The following is a 23,871-nucleotide window of genomic DNA, read 5'->3' on the forward strand; positions in this document are numbered from 1 at the left end:
TCTTAATTATAATAACGTGGTTTAAACTAGACATAATGCTTATCATAAAATAAAATTGACATTGAACAAATAAAAATATATAAATAAAGTTATTCAAGATATCAATACGTAAAATTAAGTATTATATATCAAAACTATCAATTTGCGAAGTCAATCGATGCACTAAATTCTCCCTTTAATGGAAAGATGAAAAGGTATTTTTATTTGTTCAATATCAATTTTGCTTTATAATAAGCATTATGTGTCTGATTTAAAAACCACGTTATTGTTTATAATTAAGATTATTTACGACAGCTTTATTTATTGTAGCTTATACATTGTTGTCTGATTACTGATCATTTATATAATCTAGATTTCTTCATTATTAATTATTTGCGCGGATGGCCCAAAGAAAATATCCAAAATGTTTGCATCCACAGTAATAATTATTGACTAATTATAACAAAGTACGAGCCTTAAAGACTGCGGGCTCATAAATGCTATGTTTAATTTATTTGTATTATATATTTTATATTAATAAGTGTTTTATGCTATATTTTTTATTTTGCACGCGCATAATTGTTTTTAATATAAGATAATGTACTCTAATAATTATTGTATAAGAATTATGCATACTTGAGCTTGTCTCAAGTACCAAGTTTATATGTACGCTATATCATTGCTATTTTATATTAATTAAAATAAATTTATTATATCTGGTGTATTGATTATAATAAACTGTTTTTTTTGTTATAACAAATTAATCAATATTGTTTAAAATCGTGGGTAAGTACGAGGTGATATTGTGCGAGAAAACATTGGCACATTAATATGTCTCAACATATTTAATTATTTAATTAAAGAAAATTTAATTATTAAAACTAATTAGAATTTACAAAATAAAATAAAACTTTACCATTTAGAGACCGGTCTATCGGAATGATAAGTTGAGAAATATATTTTGGTAATAAAAAAAAAAAATTACGGATTTTATTTCACAATATACTCGAATTTCATAGAAGAATGACGAAGTTTCGAATAGACTAATAAATAGCTAATTTGCCATCAGAATCGTGATTTTGTAAATTCCGATTTTAAAGACAACGATAGCGATAAACTATGATTTTCTATTATTGATCATAAAAATATTAATGCACAGGAGGAATTTTTTCAAATACTTCTTCGCTTTCGGCAGAATAATCATTTTTCCTTTATTCGTCGACATTGTAAATATAATATAGGAGGCAACCGCGCGCACGCGCGAACAACTGGTCACACGTTGATGCAATGATACATACTCACGGATATATACACATACAGTCATATATATATATATATATATATATATATATATATATATATATATTCATTCACTCTTATTTACAAAAAGACTAATGATCGATCATACGCGCGAGCTACTCGCTGGACGATCTGTCACGCGCGTGAATTATTTGAAATTTATGCGTCTATAATATATATATATACGACATCTTCGAATCGAATGGAATGATAGGTACTATATATCGATAGCATCCTGTATGTGCGTGTATAAATATATACACACATATACATACACATACTTTTTTCCTCGCACTTTATATTCAGTGACGGTGAGCTTTCTGCATTACAATTGCAATTTGTACGTATAATACGTATATATAATATGCGCCGTAATGATCGTATACATAAGCAGCTCTGATAATGTTCTTTTTCACATTTAACACCTTTGATCCTATCTCACAATACATCTATTATATATATATATATATATATATATATATATATATATATATATATAACTTGATAATATCACAAGGCTTACATGTGCAAACGAAGTCTTTAATAAAAGTGAAAAAACTGGTTTGTATTTTCTTTCTCATCGATGTGCTTTTGCGATCAGAATAATTATATTAAATATTATTATATTAAATATAAGTTTAACAATTATAAATAACCATAGAATTTTACATTTTTTTTTCAAAATAGAAAATAGAAAAATGTGAAAATAGAAAGATGTGAATATCTATTATTAAATAAAAAAAAAAAAATCCAGTTTTATTACAAAGAAATAAATATTTTATTTTAAAATACAATTTTACATCACTGCATAAAAACGAGAGCGGTAAAGAAGAGAACTCGAATTATTAGGAAAACGCAAAAATATCGATTTTTCGTGTGTTAATCTCTATTATTCTACTCTTCTTCAAAACGTCGAAAAAGATGACATTAAATCGAGTTATTTCTAGTGGAATACAATTGTAGTTGGATCTGTTTCTCACGTTAGCTGCGAAATAAATATCCCCGACGATCAGGGTGAAAATAAATACGCCGTCACTGAACAGCGACAAATTAGTACACCTCTCGCAATATATACGTAAAACTTTCACACCGTGGATAAATATCTCTTTGCACACATAATAATTATGCATATTTCTCAGCGCGCACAATACATTGTGTGTGTAATATCATATTATTGATAATATTATTATAACATCGCGATAGTAACTCGCTCGCCCGCGAGCATTAACTGTATTTTTATTCTTCCTTTTGTATGTGTATATATATCAGGTAAATATATTTATTTTTTATTTATATAATTATACTCTTGCTTGCATTTATATGTATGTACGTGTATATATAATATATATATATATATAGACACACACACACACAGATTAATACAAACAGCTATATACAGGATGATCCATTTCTTATATCGCATCTTATGTATATATAAATACAGATATGTATATACATTATATGTATATCTGTAGGTATATACGAGATATCATTTAAATTACGCACGAAAGCATTCAAATTATGAACGAATTTCGTGTAATATTAGTCTAATGACAATCGACGCAAGCATCATGATTGACTTCCATTTTTCTTCGCTTGATGATCAATGATTTTAATTTAACAATTCATGAGAGAGGGACGGCGAGAGACGGAGAGAACAGACCTTATAAATACAAAATCACCCCAACGTGATAATCTGATTTATACAAGTTTACGAGAAACAAGAAATATCGAAAAGTTTCATATAATAGAATTTCCGATCGCTATACGATATATAAGCGGTTTGTTTAAAAAAATTATGTTAATCACAATTGAAGAATGTTAGAGTAGCTACATATTAACATAGCTTTATAATATTTCCACTTAGATGCATCAAAATTTAGGCAATTTACGCATTTTCAGAACATCTCGTACGTCAATTACGGCAATTACATTTTACGAGCGCGATAATTACAATTAATAATTATCGAAAACTCGATATTGTTCTATTAAAGAGATTCCAAATAAAGAATCTCATACCACACGTCGTAGATTATTCTTTGAATTATCATGTAACACGATTATATAGCGTTCTAATAATTTCTTTTTTTCGAGTAGTTTATTTTGCCGTTTATTATAATTGCACAATATTATAAAAATATATTTTAATAATAAAATAGCAAAGCAAATTTATTTTTTATCGACATCTCTGCCGTCTCATTTTTCATTGAATATATATATATATATATATATATATATATAAGAACAAAACACACGGGAGGAAACAATACATTTCCTCTGAAGTGAAACAAGTTCTCTTTCATATTGTAATATTTTTTCGTAAATGTTAATATTCGTTCTAAAATGGATTTTAGATATTTGGTAACTTTGGATAAGCATAATAGGTTGTCATGTATTTCGGTAAAAAGATATGAGAATAGATAAAACCAAGCGTGATTAACATCGCTTATCTTCAATGTTAGCATGAAAAAGAAAGAGAGAGAAAGAAAGAGAGAGAGAGAGAGAGAGGCGAGAATTAATTATACGATTGAGTCGATTGTATTTTCTCCCAATAATTAACGACGATAATTGGAATACAAGAAAAATTCTAAGGAGACTAAAGATTCAATTGACGAGTAAAACGATAGCCGTACGCTACGGCTCGATTGGCCCAATTCTGTGTTCCGCTTCATTTTATTTATTTATTTCTTATCTATTTTTTTATTACGCAATTGTGGAGGGTATCTACTGGTTAGATACCACGAAAAGTGAAAATCAATATTTCGACGATCTTACAAGTCGAATTTTATTTCGCGACTATATGGAACTTTGAATTTTCATATAAATAGATTTTCTAGTTTATCTCTCGCGAAACTCTCCGAAGACCGTTGAAAATTGATCATCTTTTAATCAAGATTTTGATAGATAGTTAAGAGATAGTAGGTAAGAAATTGCAAACACAACACACACACACACACACGACTAGTTTTGGAAAAAAGTATTCATACCCTGGCACTCTTGAAAGTTTGAAAAAAGTTTCTAAGAAAAAAAAATATATATATACATATATAACGCTAATAATCTCATTTATTTCATAAAAAAATGATAAATAGATACCAAACTAATTGTCAGACTCAAGATAATTTAATTTCTTCGCGTTCTATACCATAAAATCTTCAATTTAATAACAATTTTAATTTGATAAAGTTTTATCATTTTTGTACGTAAAGTTTTTGAAACAATAATTGAATAAACAATAGAATGTATTAGCTTATATAATTAAAAAGTTGTAAAATTAGTCATATGAATACCTTTCTTCAACATTAGTCTTGAACATTAGTAACAATCAGGCACAAAGAGTGAGCGATACGAAAAGAAAAAAGTGCATTTGATTTTCTCTAAGATGTGTAAAGTCTTAAGAATATTCTGCTTTGGTCGTGATACAAGTTTTCTAATAAACGCTTGATCCGTTCGAAGTTTAATTTATGCGCTTCAATAAAGAACGTATAGCAGTTTGATCATTTTTTCGTTAATATTATCAATTACAGAGTTTGCAATTATTCTAGAATTCGTTATAAGCGTAAAATCTGATTAGGATCAAAATCTCTAAATACGATAGATTTGTATTGTATGATTAATTATAGTGGTCCTGATTCGAGAAGAGAATCAAAATCAAATGCCTTCTTTCATTCACATCGAGGAGAGAACTTGATTATTTATCATTATTATTATAATATGCGTTGCTCTCTATACATACACTGGTACAATTCCCTCATTCGCATATACAATATATATGCATTTTTCTATTCGTTCCATTTCTTTTTCCTTAATATTTTTCCTTTCCTTTTCTTAACAACAACTTTCTTTCAGGAAAACGAGTATACTAATTCAAGTCTCAATTTCAAGGAAAGTTTTTCTCTCACAGGAGGTTTATATGTTCTACTTGAAAGATAATTATTCTATTCTATATATACATTTTATCATTCAACTTTACGTCTCGACAGCAGAAATTTACCGAATAAAAAAGATCATGAAATTAACGCAATTTTTTATCTTTTCTTTTATTTGTTAAAATTATATGTTTTAGACAACTTTACGCGTGGACTTAATTTTTTCGTTCGTATCGTCACACATGCACATCAAGTTCCACTTGATTTAATCGACGATTATTGATTCTACGACACGAAGAGAGAGAGAGAGAGAGAGAGAGAGAGAGAGAGAGAGAGAGAAATAAAAATTCGTTAGTCAAATAATCAGTCAAGTAAATGTATATGTATATGTAAATGTCACTCGTTCACACACATGTCGAGGGTTTTCGCGGAGACTGTTGCCCAAATTAAAATCAGCTTAAAATCAACTTTTACGCCACTAAATTACATATCTGAATTTTTAAACAATAATTGGTCTAAAAACAATAATATAAGACTAGAACTCGGCACACATGCGATTTTTTTAATTATCATATAAATGCAATTGTATGTATATGATAAAATACAAAAATATAAATATCTAAAAAAATGTAGAGCAGAAAGTCTCTCTCTCGTATAAAAATAATTGTATTTACGCGTGTTATGCATATATCGTGTGTGTATGTATATCAATAAGCCACAAAATTACATATCTAAATTTTTAAACAATAACAGAGTAGATAAAGTCGATATATAATTGAAAAAAACCGATCGATTATATTTCTGTTATCAATTTTATATATTTTTTTGGGATATGATGTTTAAAAAAATACTAAAATCATTTTATTAAGCTATTCAAGAAACTTTAAACAGATCTCTTTTCCTCAATTCAATCAATCAAGTTTAATAAATCATTTTCCAAACTGAATAACGTTTCAATAACACGATTAGAGAGACAAAAAATGATTCGCGAAACAATTTTTCTAGTGCTTTCCGAGTTATGGAGAAATCAATGAGAAACATACTTAATAAATTTAATAAATCCCCTGCTTTTTCTTATTTCGCCATTGCAACTACTGATATGAAATGACAATTTTCTCGGAAAGTGAAAATAATCTGAAAATATTCTAGGATTCTCGAGAATATCTCAGAATAATTCGAGAATAACCACGTACCTCGAGAAGTATCTTGAGAAAAAAGTAAGTTTCTCTTTTAAAAGTAGCTTTCTCAGAAAATAATATCTCTAAAAACTTTTGAGAGCGTTGCTTTAAAAAATAAGATTATTCTTAAAATATTTAAAAAATGGTCTTTACAAGATTTTCTTACCTCACATCCTTGATACAGTCCCCGAAACTTAATCGCACATCGATACACGAGCCACGCTTACATATCTATTTGTGTTTGTCTCTTCTACTTAAAACTATCCACTTGCTTCTAGTAGAGATGCGTTATATTTTTGTCTTTGTATACACTGCGTATATTTATATATGTATGTATGTATAGTAACGAACAACATTAATGATTTCACTTGTTAGGCTACTCTTCAATTAGAATTAGACAATAAATAAAATAGTCTATGTATACAGCATATATATATATATATATATATATATATATATATATATATATACACACACATCTTCGTTTTCCACAGGCCGTAGGTGTCCCTCGCAAATAAAATATTTTGACCCTCGCGACTTCGCATCATTATGATATAAAACAGTCAAAGTTGATAGCATAAAATCATGGTCATATGAGGATCCCTCCGCAAAAAAAATTCGATTAAAAAGAATTCAATTTAATCGGAAATTATATATTAAATATGTAATGTTTTTTGTTTTTTATTTTTCAATAAATCGTTTACTCGAGCAAATATTACGTTTGTTCGCAATTGACTGCTTTTAATTATACGGGGATAGATTTTATTCTCCTATATTACACGCGCACATTTTGCGATGTGACATTAATTATCACGAATTAATCGTAAGAATTCATTCTACTTTTTATGTCGCGACATATATTTAATAAATATCACCGCATTTGATCGGAGTTTCATGTCTACACATTGCAGTTATTAATCGGTACCGATAATTAATACCTCAATGAGAAATACGATAATCCATGTGTTAAAAAATTAAATCTCTTCAAAAATTTTCTTGACAATTATTTTACTAATTTCTCTTGTATTACAATGCCACAGACATTCCTGGATATTTCTGAGCCTAAACTAGACTCAAACTTTTTCCATTCGAGTCCTAACTGTTGCAGCAGAACAGGTTTTCGGGCCACCAACCGCGAAGCCCGAGCTTCTTCTCAGAGGGATCCTCGACCGCCAGGACGTATCACTTGATCTCTTCTCTGCTGGGCGACCTCGGTGGATGCGGCGACAACGGCGTTTCATTCGGATGCCTCTTTGGCCGAAAACTGGCCGTCAACGAGGATATCCAGCCGCTTTGCGAACTGTGATCGTGCAGAGAATCGCTGTTGCTGTTGCTCCGGGTACTGTCAATGCTCATACCGGATTTGAATCGCGAGAATAGACCGGGCGAAGATTTTTTGGTCGTGGCGGGCGACGCGAACACAGTGGAATGCTTCTTTCGTGATTTAGACACCTCCTTGCAGAGCATCGAATCCAGACTACCGGTGTGCGGACGTTCCTCCGCCTTGGAATTCAGCGAACCCAGTATGACCGCTTCCGCCTGCTTTGCCATCTTAGAAATGTCCTCCATACTGGCTGAGCTTCTCCTAATCTCCACTTTGCCAAGATCTTCTTCAATGTCGCATGAGGTATCATCGGGATTGACTATGATTTCAGGCTGCTGCCGTTTCTTCGGATGTACATCGATCTCTTGAAACTCGATGTCCAGACCTTGTCGATATCTTTTCACTTCCTTCATACTCTGAGACTTGCCCTCGGGATTCGATAAGTTTCTACGGTGCTTGGAAAACGAGCCGGCTGCCGGCAAAGCTTCCAAAGAAGTGGACGATCTCTTTTCTTTAGTGAACACCGTCCGCCAGCTTTTGTTCTTGCTGTCTGTGGATTTGCGAACCTTGGGCAGAGTCATCGCTCGTTTGTCAACCGACGATAACTCTACTACAGTTGCAATAGCTTTGCTGCTGTCCTTAATAGAAGACTTAACAAGGTTGCAGCGTTTACAGATGAATAAAGAATTGTTGTGTCTCCTCGAAGTCGCGGCGGAACCGCTGCTCACCGAGTTGCTCTTAGTGAGCATCTTAGACGCGTGCTTTGGTTTTGGACTGGGCGAATCCTTAGAATCAAAACTGCTGCTTAGACGATCCGTAAAGTTTCTCAGCCGTGAGAATAAAGACTTGTGATTATTCGACCCAGTTCTGTCGTCGCAGCAACATCGCAGATTGATTGATTCTCGACTGCCGTGCGCATCCTTACGACTAGATCGGATTTCCTGAACATTCTCTATGACATTGCCGGCCTTCTTCACATTGTTTCTCGATTGCGAGTGGGCCTCTGCCACGACGATATTACCGTTTCCCTCTGGCGCTCTGCCTTCAACTTTAGCGACTAGAAATGTCGTCGTCTCCTTCTCAATTTCCTCGAGAATACCTTCGGATCTCGCACTGACCGGCGAACTGAGATCGCTACCGAGATTTTCGCCCCTACTGCTGCGTCTCCTCTCGCGCTCGTGTTCCCGAACGGCCTTGATTAGATCTTGATTATGATAATCTAACGAGGATTTCTCCCGGCTACCCTTACGGCTGCTGGGGCAACTCTTCCGACCGGTAATCGGTCCGGCCAGCGTGCCTTCGGTGGAAATCTTGAACTTGAGCGTCTTCTCGCTGATCTCTACTTCCGTGGCGGTCTCCGGATCAGAGCTCCCAACATTTTCCATCTCCTCCATCGTCAAGTTCTCCGTAATATCGTCGTCGGTAGAGCGCGAGCGCGAGTGGATTGTCGTGGCGGATCGCTTTGAACGCATGCTGTGCGACGACGTGGATTTGATAATGGCGGACGAGCTGCCAACACCGCTCTGCGCGTTGGATATGCCTGATTCCCCGACATCTATCACACTTTTCCGATGATGACGTTCGTCTTTGGCAGCTTCGTTCAGTCTGCGATAGTACTCCAGAGCTTCCCTGACGGGTTGAACTATGAGTTTCTGGAAAGCAAAATTTCGTGTATATAAAGATCTTTTCATGCAAAAAACCGATATTAATTTTCGAAGGTTTTATGCGAGAATGGTTGCCAATCCATTTCATTGCAAACACGAATAAATTAATCCACGTACAAAAAAGAACACGGAATACCTGTAGCTCGGGAAGAAGTTCGCCGAGAGCTTCGAAGAGGGGGAGAAGAACTAGGCCGATGAAGCTAACCTGGGACGATGGTTTGGTCACCTTGTCACGATCCATGAATGGCGTAACCGGAAGACCCTCGAGTTTCTCCGCGTCGCTCTGCTTGAAGAACTCTTGAAGTAACTTATCCAGCCACGGTTCCGCGACTTCCATCGGACGCGCCTCGTTACTTATGTCGGCCACCTTGATAAGGATCATGGATAGCTGCAAAATACGTAATTGCATTGATTATTTAATGTTTTATTCGATTAAATTAACAACTAACTTACTAACTCCATTAGTCGGCGTATTTACCAGATTTATGTGTGCTCTGTTGGTATAATCAAATTCAGGAATGATATCGGTGAACTGGCCGAGGATCTCGTTGTGCCGGGCCATGTCGGTCGCTAGGATGCATCGTATAATGCCCTCACGCACTATTCTATAGGTAAGATTGTCCAAGGACGCGAGAATGTTGCACTCGGGTGCCTCCAGGACCCGAAACGCCACGGAACAATGATGATTCTCCAAAGGCGAGATATCGTTGTAACGCAATGCTAGTTCAGTCCGCGCATTTATCTGATAGATATTGTTGTAGCCCGGATGATCGAGATCGTGACAGATGCAGGAGACGATCAATATGAGAACCTCGAGGTCGCCGATTTTCGACGGAAGATCCACCGCCCAGGCTATCGCGTACATCTGGACACAATCAATTAACGCTGAATCAATATGACTTTTTTTTCGATCTACAGCTAAAAAAATATTTTGCCATGGATGCATATTTCGATCAATTATAAAAAGAAAAATTTAATTTACGTTATTGTTAATTTTCGTTACGTTTAAATCCATGTCATTATACAGAGTGATCCCACAAGAAACACAAATATACTTTGTTATTTAATTATGTTAATTAAAACATATCCATATTGTGTGTGCTATGGCTAATTAAATTAAAATATATTTTTTAAAGACGCAAAAACAGCGAAAGAGTACATAACGTGTATGTATTTGTCATTGTAAACACTATCTACAATTTAACAGAGTATTATATATTTAATGAAAAAAAAAATTGCTGACGTTTCACAACCCAAGGTTGACTACATATCTCTACAAAAATATTACAATGTGTAATTTTTTTAGATTGTAATACAGATAAAATTTCTTATAATACACCAAGATATTGAACGCTCATATCTCGATAATAATCGATAACTGAAATTCGATTTACGTTGATATATGCTTATTTCGCTTGAAAAAAATAAAGAAAAAGGGCAGAATACTAGAATCTTTTTCAACGAACAAAAGATTCTCGTTTTCTTCCTATAATTATAATAATAAATATTTTCATCGGCGAGTATTAAAATAGACTACTACTAATACGTTGCACTATTGGTTCTCTCCATTCGTCTCTTCTCGAACGATCACATAAAAGTTCAAATAATAGAAAAACTTAGATACTTACCATTTGCGCCACGCAGAAGCAATGCCTGAAATTATGAAACGGCACCTCGTTGTAATTATTGTAGACCTCGTAAAGGAAGTTCCTCAGAATCGGCAAGGGAATGTTGAACTTTTCAGGCAGGTCAAGATCGACGAACATGGTCTGCAACATCAATAGCAGCTCTTCATCTTCCCATTGTCGCGCGTCGAAGGCTGGCGAGCGTAGCCATTCGCGGACATTCGACGAGATTGTTACGTCGCTGAAAAACAATATAAAGCGATATTTATAATTCCTTTTCTCTGCAGATCGGTAGTTTTGATATTTGTAAGTATCGAGCTTTCTAGCATAATTAATTTAGTAATGAATTAAAACATGCGCGCAGCATAGACTGTAATAAAATAATTAAATGTTCTACCGTCAAATGGAATAATTATGGAAAAGTAACACTGGTAAAAAAAGATCTCAATAATTCTATCCACTGACGATTATTAAATGTGAAAGAAAAATCGCTCGCTATTTCTAACTAATTTTATAACCTCTATTAATTTTTTTTTATCATTTTGAAAAAAAATTTTACGTCGTCAATAGAACTATTCTTTATCTCGCTTGACCACACATTCAAAAAAATGCTTCAAGTTAAATCAATTGAAGTAAAGATAAGAGACTCATGAATCGTTAAATATCTCTTTATCTTTTTTATTCGAAAAAGAAAAAAAAAGTAGAGATTCTAAAATCTTCTTTAGCACAAAATATTCTCGTTTCCTCCTTATAGTTAAAAGATTGTGTTAAAGTTGGTCTATTTGACGCGAAGGCAAGTATTCGAGTGTAAATTATAGCGCGAAACTTTACCCTGGCGTCGACAATTGGCGCGCAGGGATTAATCAGATTAATACGTCAGTTTGATGAAGTGCCTCGGCCAGCGGCTCTTCGATACTTTGACAGATAATGGGTTATCTGCTCGCATTCGACTAAATCAACATCGGCCTGACCTACGTCGGGACGATCAGGATTGTATCGGACGCGGATATCGATTTGCTGCCATCGCGACGGTACGTATTCTGTCAGTACATATCGTCATTCATGATTAAGTATTTAGCGAAGTGCATGATTACGCAATTTTATACTTCAAGTCATAATTTCAGCGATAATATAATCGGCTCGCTGTACAAACTCATTAAATTCACCCGAGATCGGACCGCTTGTAAATCCAAATAGCACGTGCGATGGCGATATAAATATACATATAATTACATATATATTGTACTATATGTTTTCGAATAATATAATATTTAAATAATTATATATTTATATCTCGCGCCTGACAAGTATCGTTTGATTATAATATTGATTAGAATTATCAATCAAATTATTTTAATGGTTGTAATGTAAAATGACTTCGCACAGAACATTTATATTAGATATATTAAAATATAAAAATTCATCGATTTTATTCAATATCCTGTCAATAAGTTCCTTTTTTCTGATTTTTATGTGAACAAAACAGTGAAGAACAAATAGCGATTTAGAAAAATTGATTTCTTTTATCAAAGAAAGGATAAAAATAACATTATTAAAACAATATTCAAATCAAAATTCATTATGTTAAAATAAAGTTTGTAATAGAAACTACACACTATCGGTCATAAAAATATTGCATCACTTGTAGAAACAAGAAAGTCGTTACTTTAATGAACAAAAATAAATATAAATATGTTATAATTAACTAAAGATATCCATTTATCAAATTATATTTTATTATTGTTATTTTATGCTTTGATAATTTTATGAACATGAGCGAAACAGCTCATAGGGAGAAAGATAAAAAATCATTTACTTGTTTTTATTTGCGTTTTGTGTATTTTTTGGAGGTGATGCGATACTTTTCACCGTTCACTGTAGAAGATGTCCCGTAAGAGCATCTTATGCGATTTTTTTTTTCGATCCTGCGAAGGAGATCTTTACCGGAAGACGAGAACGTTTATTTACTGACGACCGTTAATTGGCAATCCACGTTTAACCGGCATATCGAATCGCGGTTAACGCGCGCTTTGTGACGCGCCCGTCATTGTAAGCGCCTTAAGCGCGCGACTAAAGGCCCTTATTACCTAGATAACGGTAGCTTAATAGCGTTTTGCGGTAACGCGACCAGAGGTCGAATAACCACCGCCGAAGGGGACGATAAATAAAATGACGAACGGAAGCGAGCGAAAGTAAATAGAGGTGTTTGTTGTGTGTCTACTACGGAAATTTTCTTAAGTCTTAAATCTTTGCTTGTTTTTTTTTTTTTTTTCACTTTTCATTCGCATCTTCGTTGATAATTCTCTTCTTCGACTCTTCTTCGATCAAGTAGCTTACCCGAAGAAAATGCTTATGTCAAACGTACTTTCGATTAAAATATCTCTAGAATTGGAACCGCAATCTGATTTCTGATATAATCTTGATGTAAGCATGTTGATTGTAATTATAATTCGAAATAAATGATGCAATCATTCGCGAGATCTCGAGATCCAGTGCTTTATAGATTTTATTTCGTCTCACGTATAAAGCGATGTTGTTTCTCAAGGCGTAATTGCATCGCGCTTTAAATTTTTCTCGCCGATATATAATTCAATTATCGTTATCATTTTAGGATTAAAAAAGCGGAATAAAATATACGAATCTCTGAAAATTCAAGTAACGCAAGAAACACAAAAAACACAATTACTATATAGAGCGTAGAATGAAACATAAACCGCTATATCGGATAATTAAGGTAATGGAAAACCGTTATATGTCAACCAGTTTATTATTTATCATATTTTTTTAATCAATTAATTAATAAATCATATTTATTATTCAATCAATTTATTAATAATCAGAAATGGAGAAAAATAGATTATTTGGCACGGAATTATTTCATAAAGCGCGTTCAATATTTTGAATATAAAATTTCGGAGCAACAATAAATCAATTGATATATATGATCTTTTGACATTTTTTATACATGTAGTATTTTTTATACATTATAGTATTCGCGCGACAAAACTCGAATCGGCAGATAATGGCACGATGCTGTTCTTAGAACCATTGTCTACAAACAAGTAGCAATTATCAGCCTGATTATGATTAATTAACTTTCCAATTAAAAAAAAGTCGCTCGATCCAAATCGATTAGAGTTCGGTCGATTGACCGATAAAAGCAGTTGAGATCATATTCGTTTGGTTCCCTTCTCTTGTCCAGTCAATCTCATATCATGTTACCGATAATGTGTAGTTGACTTATACAATACCATGTCATATATGTATCGTATTGACGAGTTGATTAGAACGACTTAACCCGATTTTCGCGCACGATAAAAGGTTGACCCTCCATTTCCTAGATTGTTTAGATTGTTAGCATCGGAAATGGGTATCCTACTCTCTTACCGCGTCCAGCAAACGCATCTATCATCGCACCCGTTATAATATCGCATGTGATGTAACGAAAACTTCACTTTTCTTTCCAAGTAAAAAAGAAAGTTATAAAAAAGTTTATAGAACACTATAACGGATGCATTGGAAATCGCGAGATATATCGCGACATGTATCTGACCAGGAAGAGAGGATTCTTGTTGATTAAACATGCAGAAGAGATTTTTTCCCATGCAAGATTTCACTTTCTTCCCGTCCAAGAGACAATTTCGAAACCCAATGGTCGGACTCTGTCTCAAATATATTTTGGGGAAAAAAAAAAAATTGTGCCGTAAGAAAGCGCGGAAAAGAGAAAGCGATTATGATTTCTTGCAGCCTCACTTCAAGCGACGCGGAAACCTTGGCCGGAAGCGACAGTCTCAGACTCCTCCCCGCTATCGCGGGGCCCTAATCGTTCGGAAGCTAGCATCGCCGGTAAATTACGGTAAACGGCAGTCTGACTTAATGTACTGTGTCGAATAGCTGCGGGTGACTCCTTTGGGAAGATACAGAAACGCGTCCCGATGCGAATGCCGTTTAAACTGTGTGCGAATTTGCATAACGATGCAATCTTGTACGGAAGTAGAAACAATCGGAGGAAAGCTTTCTAACCGTTCTTCCATTCCATTGATTTTATTCGCATGCGTACGAGATTTTTGATAAAAAAAAATAATTTCGTGAATTAAGAACAGTAATACACAAAATTATGCCATTTTTACCATTAAATAATATTATCAATAGACGATTAAATAATAGTTAAGCACAATTGAAAAAAAAAAATCAATTTGAGAATAAAAAATAATTTAATTCGAAAGAAAATCGTAAGAATACCATATGTCTATATTTTATTAATTTATATATAATTTCGCCCATCCTCGAAATAAAATGCTATCGACCTTACAGTAGGATAATGTAGAGGACACAGGGAACACACATAACACCCCTTGGGGTACTCGGAATATTACGTCAGACTCTCACTCGAATGCATCTACATAAGAATATGGTACTGCGGAACGAAATAGGATTAGACCACTTAAGCCGCCGAACTTCTTGACGCGAGAGATCCCCGGAAGATTTCCGGAATTACCTCCCGAGATCGCCTCTCGAAGCCCGATTTGTTAAAAAATTTTCCTCCGGAGAAAAACTTTCTCCCGCGAGAGCGGCGATAAATCACGGAAGTCTAATACAAAAGTTTAACGCCGTATCATCGAGACGCGAAAGTTTCTGGACCAAAGTTTACAACACGTGACATCATATAATGACATTTAACTGCATTGTCCATTCGATTCGTGCCCATTATCAATCATTATGCTCATTATTACATTTATTTTGACACTGTTTCCGTCAGACATCCTAGTCGGACGATAAACGGATTACGCGCCACATACGCGAATTAATCTCGAGATCATGTAAGTGCTCCTGAAGCGTGAGATTTTTAAAATATATCCCCCTACCTCGAGCCATAAGTATATCGCTTCACGCTTACGTCACGCGCCCTATGAATATAAAGGAGAAAATTACACACGAAAAAAATACATACATGTATAAAGGCATAAAATATGCGCGATGCATATGCAGAGAAACACCCCGTTCAAGCCATGTAATTGTTCCGTTTAACATTTTTCATTAAAAATCATTTATTTCTCGCGCACTTTACTCGCGTACAGTCATCAAATAAAAATTATGATACAATCAGAAAACGGAAAACTTCTTCATGACTGAAAGGATTTAAAAGAAAGAGAGAGAGAGAGAGAGAGAGAGAGGAATGTATAATACAAGAATGAAGGATTTTAAATTTATAATTTGCTGTTTGGTCATCCTTTTGTAAGCGGTGGCTTAAGTTAAGAAACAATTTTCAAAGTCATCAAGTTAAAACTAGAGAAACAAACAACAAAAAGTATAATTTTTCTAAATATAAAAAACTTTCAAACAGAGAACTGTACAGAGAAATGTTGAAAGTTGTTACTAAAGATATTACAAAGATCTTTCTGATTTCTTCGCTGACGATACGCTTAATACGTCTTGAAACGATGCGACGTGCTCCATAAACTTCTCCGACATAAAGAACGTTCGCGAGGGTGAAAAGTTGAAGTTCTTCGGGGTCTCTCTTTATAGCACTCAAAGCTTGCCCCATATTAATACATGAAAACACGCGCGCGCGTTAAGAAGCTTTAAAAAATCCACATATCTACAGTCTTATTCATTCACGTACTTATTATACTTCCTGAGGACCATATAAAAAACTCCAGATTTTACGTAACGAAATAATTTTAATACAATGATTCAATGTCCCCTTAGAGAATTTTTTAAGAGGATAAAATACAAACAGCTGTTTTATCCAGTCGCAAACATGAAAATTTTGAAAAGCTTCATCGCAGTTAAATGTCAACGGTATATATCCGATGATTGGTTTATTTTTATTTTATAATTTTTTCTCTTTTCTTTCTCTTTTTTCTCATTTTTATGCTTAAATTTAACTTCCAAATTGAATTCTTTTAACGAGAAATTAAACGATAGAGATATATATATATAATTTCATTTTTTTATCTGCAAATCATCGATTTTTTAAATTAACGTTTTGATAAACATTAATAAACAATTATCGTCGAAATCTCTTACACCTCTTTGCGAATCTTCGCTCTGCAAAATTTGAAGACAAGGGAGGGTGAATTTCACAGAACGATGCTGACTCCATCAAATGACAACCAAACGTTTTCATCTCCGCGAAATTAATCCGCGATCTTGCAACGCGAAAGATCGAGTTTTATCGAGTCGATTAGTCGTCACGTAAATACATTTTGTATTTAATTGCGTTTGCAAACGCACCCTCGAGCGAGTCAGACGTTGCCGAGACGAGACGAGACATTTTGACGGACAGACAAGCGACGTAAAGGACAACTCTCGACAGCATGTCTGCTTACGTGCAAGAAGCCTGACATCATAACGAGAAAGGTCGAAGTGTCATCTTTGATCTTCGCTTTACTGACGGGCCAATTTTCTCTCTCCTTCCCCCCCCCCCCGCTCCCCCGCTGGACGGATCAAAAACCCAAGTTTTCATTACGAACCGTCAATGTACTTTTGTACGTTTATATTGCAGAAAAGCCAAATATCACCAAATATTTGCAATACAATTCGCGTGGGTTTGTTAATCAGACTGTTGCTCTTCCGGTTTCGCCAACACGATCTATCAATTAATATGTATGGTGGATCAACTCCATATGAGTGTTATCAGAAATTGTTATTGCAATATTATAAGTACAACTGCACAATAGCTTAATTATTCTAGCGTGTAACAGAATAATATCAGCAATCTAACGCCCTTCACAGAAATAAGCTTTCGTTTGGCTCGTAATAGATTTTAAGATATTTAATAGAGAACAATTAAAATTATTGAATAATTAAATTTTACACATTGCTGCCATAATAATATTTGAATCACACATAATTCGAAATTAATCATAAATTGTAAAAGCGCTTTCTCACGAAAGAAAACGAATATGATAATCATCAATAAATCATATAAAATTTCGACAGAATAATTTATAAAATAAATTAATTCCTCTGTAATAGAATAAACACGTTAGAGAAGCGATATTACATCTTACATTATTCGCGATTTGCAAACGCAATCGCATATTGCAATCTCGAGTGAAATTAATTAATTGTCTACGTGCTTATAGGTTTCTTCTTGGACGATTTGACGTTCGTTTAATTAGACACCGTGGATTGTCTGCAAGTAAGCATTCAAGCGCAGAGAAGTGAAGAAATTCGCTCGCTAAATTTTTGCATCGCCGTCATCGTTCGCGAAATACCATTCGAATGTTCACCGTTTACGATTGTACGTTGCGAGTTAAAAATTGCCGGATATATACCGAGAATTAATAATCTCGCTACATAGATCGCGAATCGCGATGAATATACGATATGTTCGCGATAAATACTTAATTGCAAATTACGCGATGAACAGAACGTAAAGTGTAAAATTTTAATACGGCATCCACAGGAATTTGAAACGAAAGAGAGATGGATTATAAAGTAAACTGATGATATAATCGCGAGATACAAATAAACAGATGAAATCACTCGAGCAGACTGTCGTTTGATTAAAGTCGCTCGACCCGGATCCTCGCGCACACATAGTCGTCCCAAAATCGACATGTTATTTTTGCTGCGCGAAATGAGCTCTCATATCTTCGAATAAGCAGACACGTTGCAATCGAGTGTAAAATCGTAATTAAATAGAAATCCGAGCACGAATGTTCGCAATAATATTCCCGCTCGAAGAAGCTTATTGAAATTATCTCTGTCATTCCCTTTCAACGCTATATTAATATCATAAATTATAATTAAATATTATACGAATTGTATAATAATTAATTATATATTTTAAGCATAAAAATGAAAAAAAAGAGATAAACATTAATTCGGATAAAAAATATTAGAAATATTACTCGTAAAATATTTATTTTTAATTCATAAAATTGACTATTTTATTTCTTCTTATATATTTTATATATAATACTATTTCATATAGAATTTTAATTAACATCAAAGTTAATCATTCCTATCTCATATTAATTAAGAAAAGAAAAACGTTCTTATTTTCTATTTCAAATATTTTTTTTTGTCATCTCTAATAATAACAAGTCGAACCGTTTACTCTTTTTTTTTTTCTTTTTTATTCGTCTTTTAAACAAAACGTGCACGAATCTAGCATTTTAATATTCAATAGTTTCGACAATCGCGGGATCGCGTATTTCATGAATCAGACAAAGAAGATGTATAAAAAGATAGTGATCGTGCAAGTTAGATATCAATCGCATTCTGTGGCATTCCAATAATGTCGATTACGCGCGTATATTCCCTATTTTAAGACCCGAGAAGCTCTGCCGTCTTGCGTTTCGTTGTCTTTCCACAGTCGTGTGCCTACATTTCCCAATGATTCGCGAAAAATACACCGGAAAAGCTTCCTATTCCGTAATATGACGCACGCCGTTTCCTGTTCATTTTGTTTTCATTCACGGAATACCTGGGACGCATGTGAAATCAGACGCTATTCTTTCAACTTCTCGATGTTGCAAAGAAGCGTGATAGATTAATCAGAATGAGAAGTATATACTTTTTATATATATTTTTATTATTAAGATTTATAGAATATAATAAGAATACAGTTCCGCGAAATTCTACGATTTGCAACACTTGTGAGAATTTATTTTCTTCGCTTTAACACTCTCACGAATACTTATACGTTTTGATAAGAGGATAGAATACAAAAAACGTCATTGTTCGAATACAGCATGCCGGTTTTTTTTTTTTTTTTTTTTACTTTGACACAAGATAAATTGCGTTCTATTGTCATTTATATAATCGTTTCTTATCTTTTTCATAAACATGGAGAATGCATTAAAAAAGTGAATTATGATGATTCAAGAGGATGCGCCATTAATCTCATTTATTCTCCGAAAAATTTAATAGGAAATTTCAAACTTATTATTCACATTAAATTTATTTCTTTTCTGACTTAAAAATAAAGTGTACATATATACAATATATATATATATATATATAATGTCATATATATAAAAAATTAAATTTTTTTTTACGAAAATACAGCAAATAATGCGCTCACTGTAATACATACTTAATTTTTAATTTTTTTTAATAAAGTGTGTGTGTGTGTGTGTGTGTGTGTGTGCAATTAACAGACATAATATATATAATTATGTAATTTAAAATTTTTCCAAAAACGCTTTCTACGAAAAAAAGAATTAAAATTCACTAAAAATATTTATATAATTGAAAAATTTATATATGTATTAACACACAGAGTTATTTTTGTAGAAAGAGAGAGAAAAACTACGATTTAAATTTACGCAATTAGAAATATTGTTTTGACAAATAACATTTTATCTGTAAATTAAAAAATTGAAATATTGAATAAATTTAAATGGAGAATTCAGAAAAAGATGCGCGTATGAGGTTAATTATAATTAAATTGATAATCTGAAGATATATCTCGGCAAGTACATTGTTATATAAATAACTCGTGTAATTGGAGATGTAAAGCACGCTCGTCGATTATTTATGAATTCATAAGGTATAAACAATTTAATTGTTTCTATTACGATTCTCGCAAAATTTAATATCGGAATTTCCGTCGAGATTTATTAACGCTTCAGTAATTATCTAACAATTTGTATGAGTTTTATATTGCTAAAAGTAACGATTATTTCGTCGAACGTACGTTCACGCATCTGTGAACTTTTTTACTGTGTTAATCTACGTGTAATATTAAGAAGCAATATTGTAAAATATGCTATTAACGTAATAAACGTTATTTCGGTTTGCGATTAGCCTAGCTCGAAGGAAATGCGGCAATAATAATAGCTACGTGTCGTTTATTTAGCGCTACTTGCGTGTTAGATGTCATCTTGTGTTTATACAAGATGTACACACGTTATAGTTAAGTAAAATTTAGAACCAGACGGTCATACGCGATGGTACTACGTGTGCCAATGTCAATTTAGATTCAAGCAATCTCAATAATCAATATAAAGCGACTTTAATATTAGAATCGATTCGGCATCGATGTGCGTCTGGTCTGCGACGGCTTTTACTACTGCGTATATCTGAATTTCTCTCGCGTTATTTCTCTGTGTTATTTCATTCGTATATGTTTATACGAGTGTGCTCAATAATGTCGTATAAAACAGCTATCTTTTTACGCTCAAACAATCTGCTCTGCATTCTCAAAATCACTAATCAGCTGATGAACATCTGAGATACACAATCGTTTAATATTAAAAATTATTGCTCTTATATTATAAGACAATAAAAAAATATCTCTTATTTCTTTCGAAAATCTTTAAAGGGTTATCTTTATCAATATTATACTCTTATTTTATAATAATCTTATGAATAAAGATAGTGGAGATGCAAGAAATTATAGCATTATATTCATGTTCTCGCTATAATATCATTATTTCATGATTTTTCAACAAATAAATACCTATATTATAATTTTTCTCGTAACACAAAACAAATCAACAAATCATTGTATCGGTTCTCAATCGTAGTATCGCAATATCGCTCACATCGCGCAGATGTGATTTAACAACTCGTTCATTTTAAGCGGCACAAAATCGATATATCAGTCTTATCTAAGATTTATTGCCGCGACAGTGTCAGTGGTGATCTTCCGCAAAAATAGACATTGTCCTTAGAAAAAAATTCATTAGATCGCACTCGTAACATCGTAGATGAATCGATCAATCAACTTTTAGGATTCATTCGTCTTCCGTCTGTTATTAAGTGTTTCGCCACTCTCGATTGTCTCATAATATCGAGTGTAAATGTGATATTCTCTGCGCGCGACGAGAGGTACGGGAAATCCTTAATCGCAAATCGCGAAATTTTCATTTAAATCCGCCAAATTAAAAAAGTTCTTTTATATCTATCTACTTTATATATATATACACCTCGCAATAAAACTCATGCTAAAATATCCCGTATGTCTCTAAAGTCTGTGGTTGCAAAATTCATATTTTATCGAACGTGTTTCACGTCGTATGCAATTTTTATTCAAGAAATAACAAGGGATGAATGCGAATTCATTTTGAATTGAAAAAAAATTTCGTTAAAAAGAGGAGCGTAATACATACAAATACATATTCGCGTTTAATATACGCAAATCGGAAAAGAGGAAAGGGAAAGAAGAAAAAAGAGATTGAGATATCCAGGAACGTGACTGTTTGCGTGTCGATTTCACGTGAAGTTAAATTGCTGATCGATTTGTTATCTCTTTTGTGGCTTTAAAACAGGAATTGTTGATCGATATTTTATTCCCGACAATCGCAATTCCTCCGATATTTCGGTACACGATATAATCGATATTTTATTCTATCCAAATTGTTTATCCCTAATTCACCAATATAATCGTTCCTCGCAAATTCTCTATACTTTCTACATCGCTACGTAATTAATTTTGCACACATCCTTTGATCTTTGACAATGCGGAAAATTAAGCCACCGATGTGGACGCTTTATTGACTATGAAGTTCAATTGAGGATATTTCAATAACGATTGCAATATGGCTTTTTATCATCATTATAGTTTATCCATATCTCTCATTCGTTTTATAATAAATAAATTGCAACGGCTACATGATCGTATTTAAACGGAAATAAATATTAACTCGTTGTACATCTAGAGATTCTTCACCAGTAAAAAATTAATAATTAATAATTAATTTAATTATATAATTTCTCACTAATTAATAATTAATATTTAATTGTTACAATATCTCCTTTAAAACTTGTCGGTCAATCGTGAAAATACAAATATAACAAATAATCAATATTAATTAAATTATTATCGGCATTACGTCGTGTCTTGATTAAAACTTTTTAATCGGGCGTACGGCAAATATAAAAATTTCTTGCTTGTGCATGAAAAAACGCGGTGCAAGTAACATCCTACAGCGACGAAACCATCAACCTCTCGTACCGAGTTAAACAACTTTTTCTCCCCGGCTACTAATCAATCTCCGAGGTCGGATCGCGTTTTTGCTATCTGCGCACGCAATCAACGATCGACACGCGTTGCGTATCGACATTTTATCACAATGACATGGGGAACACGGCAAACTCGTTATTATATCTTCGGAGTCGAGTCGATCAAGCCGCCGTTGTACAACAATGTAACTGGAAACAGCGGCATATTGCTGCTTAATAGATAGCATTATCGTAGCCGCTTAATCATCGCGGCCGCTGACGGCCGCTTATCCAACACAATGGCCTATTGGCATTTCGATCGAACATCCCGCGCGAAAGCGCCTCATTGCCGATCCTGCCCACGTAATATCGGTATTAGGAGAGGATCTACACATCGGGGATAAACGTCTCGTCGATTCTTTTAACATTGTCTCGCTGATAAACACGAACTTGTCTCCCCTCGCGAAAAGATACGTAAAAAAATAAGAAATTATCGAATTTCCGTTATCCCATCTCATATGCGCGCCTTTTTTTTTTTTTGTATTATATACTTTATTATGTAATTATTATATATTTTATATATAGAGTACAAACATAATGCAATCAAGAAGGATATAATTTCTCTTGCGAACAAAAGTACAGAATATGATTTTTATATACGAGGCTTCTCACATATTTTCGAGAAAATTGATTTTGAAAATTGAAAAATCGATACCTCATATTTACACTCTTGAATAATCTCTAACGATCTCTCTCCCTCCCCCCCCCCACTCTCTCTCTCTTTCTTTCTTTGTCCCTCTCTCGTTTAGTTTTTTGAAACTGGAAACAATCTTGTACGAAAAATTTCCAACTTATTTTTTCAACAAAAAAATCATTTTTTATGATTGTACTACGTTTTCCAATTCATTCTGTATAGACGTATGTACGAGTTTGTCACATGTGTCGTTCATACTAAATAAAAAGCCAGAAATATATAAACGAACCGATGCCTACAATCTGTTGCTTACAATCTTACATCAATTGAGTCGA

General features: G+C 33.5%; 1 protein-coding gene across 6 annotated transcripts in view; it reads right to left on the reverse strand.

Annotated features, from left to right (window-relative positions):
- Positions 1-3,538: 3,538 nt before the first annotated feature.
- The window catches only part of Pde9 (phosphodiesterase 9), a 132,528-nt gene continuing 112,195 nt past the window's right edge, over positions 3,539-23,871 (reverse strand). For all 6 annotated transcript variants that reach the window (XM_070306531.1, XM_070306532.1, XM_070306530.1 and 3 more), the window contains 4 exons: positions 10,942-11,179; positions 9,792-10,178; positions 9,450-9,701; positions 3,539-9,301 (listed from right to left, as the gene is read on the reverse strand). In XM_070306531.1, coding sequence (XP_070162632.1) covers positions 7,508-9,301; positions 9,450-9,701; positions 9,792-10,178; positions 10,942-11,179 — 2,671 coding nt within the window. In that variant the 3' untranslated portion in view covers positions 3,539-7,507. The remainder of the gene's footprint in view (positions 9,302-9,449; positions 9,702-9,791; positions 10,179-10,941; positions 11,180-23,871) is intronic.

The sequence above is a fragment of the Polyergus mexicanus genome, unplaced genomic scaffold, assembly GCF_030449975.1.
Source record: "Polyergus mexicanus isolate NDT 795.1 unplaced genomic scaffold, iyPolMexi1.0 SCAF_13, whole genome shotgun sequence".
Taxonomy (NCBI): domain Eukaryota; kingdom Metazoa; phylum Arthropoda; class Insecta; order Hymenoptera; family Formicidae; genus Polyergus; species Polyergus mexicanus.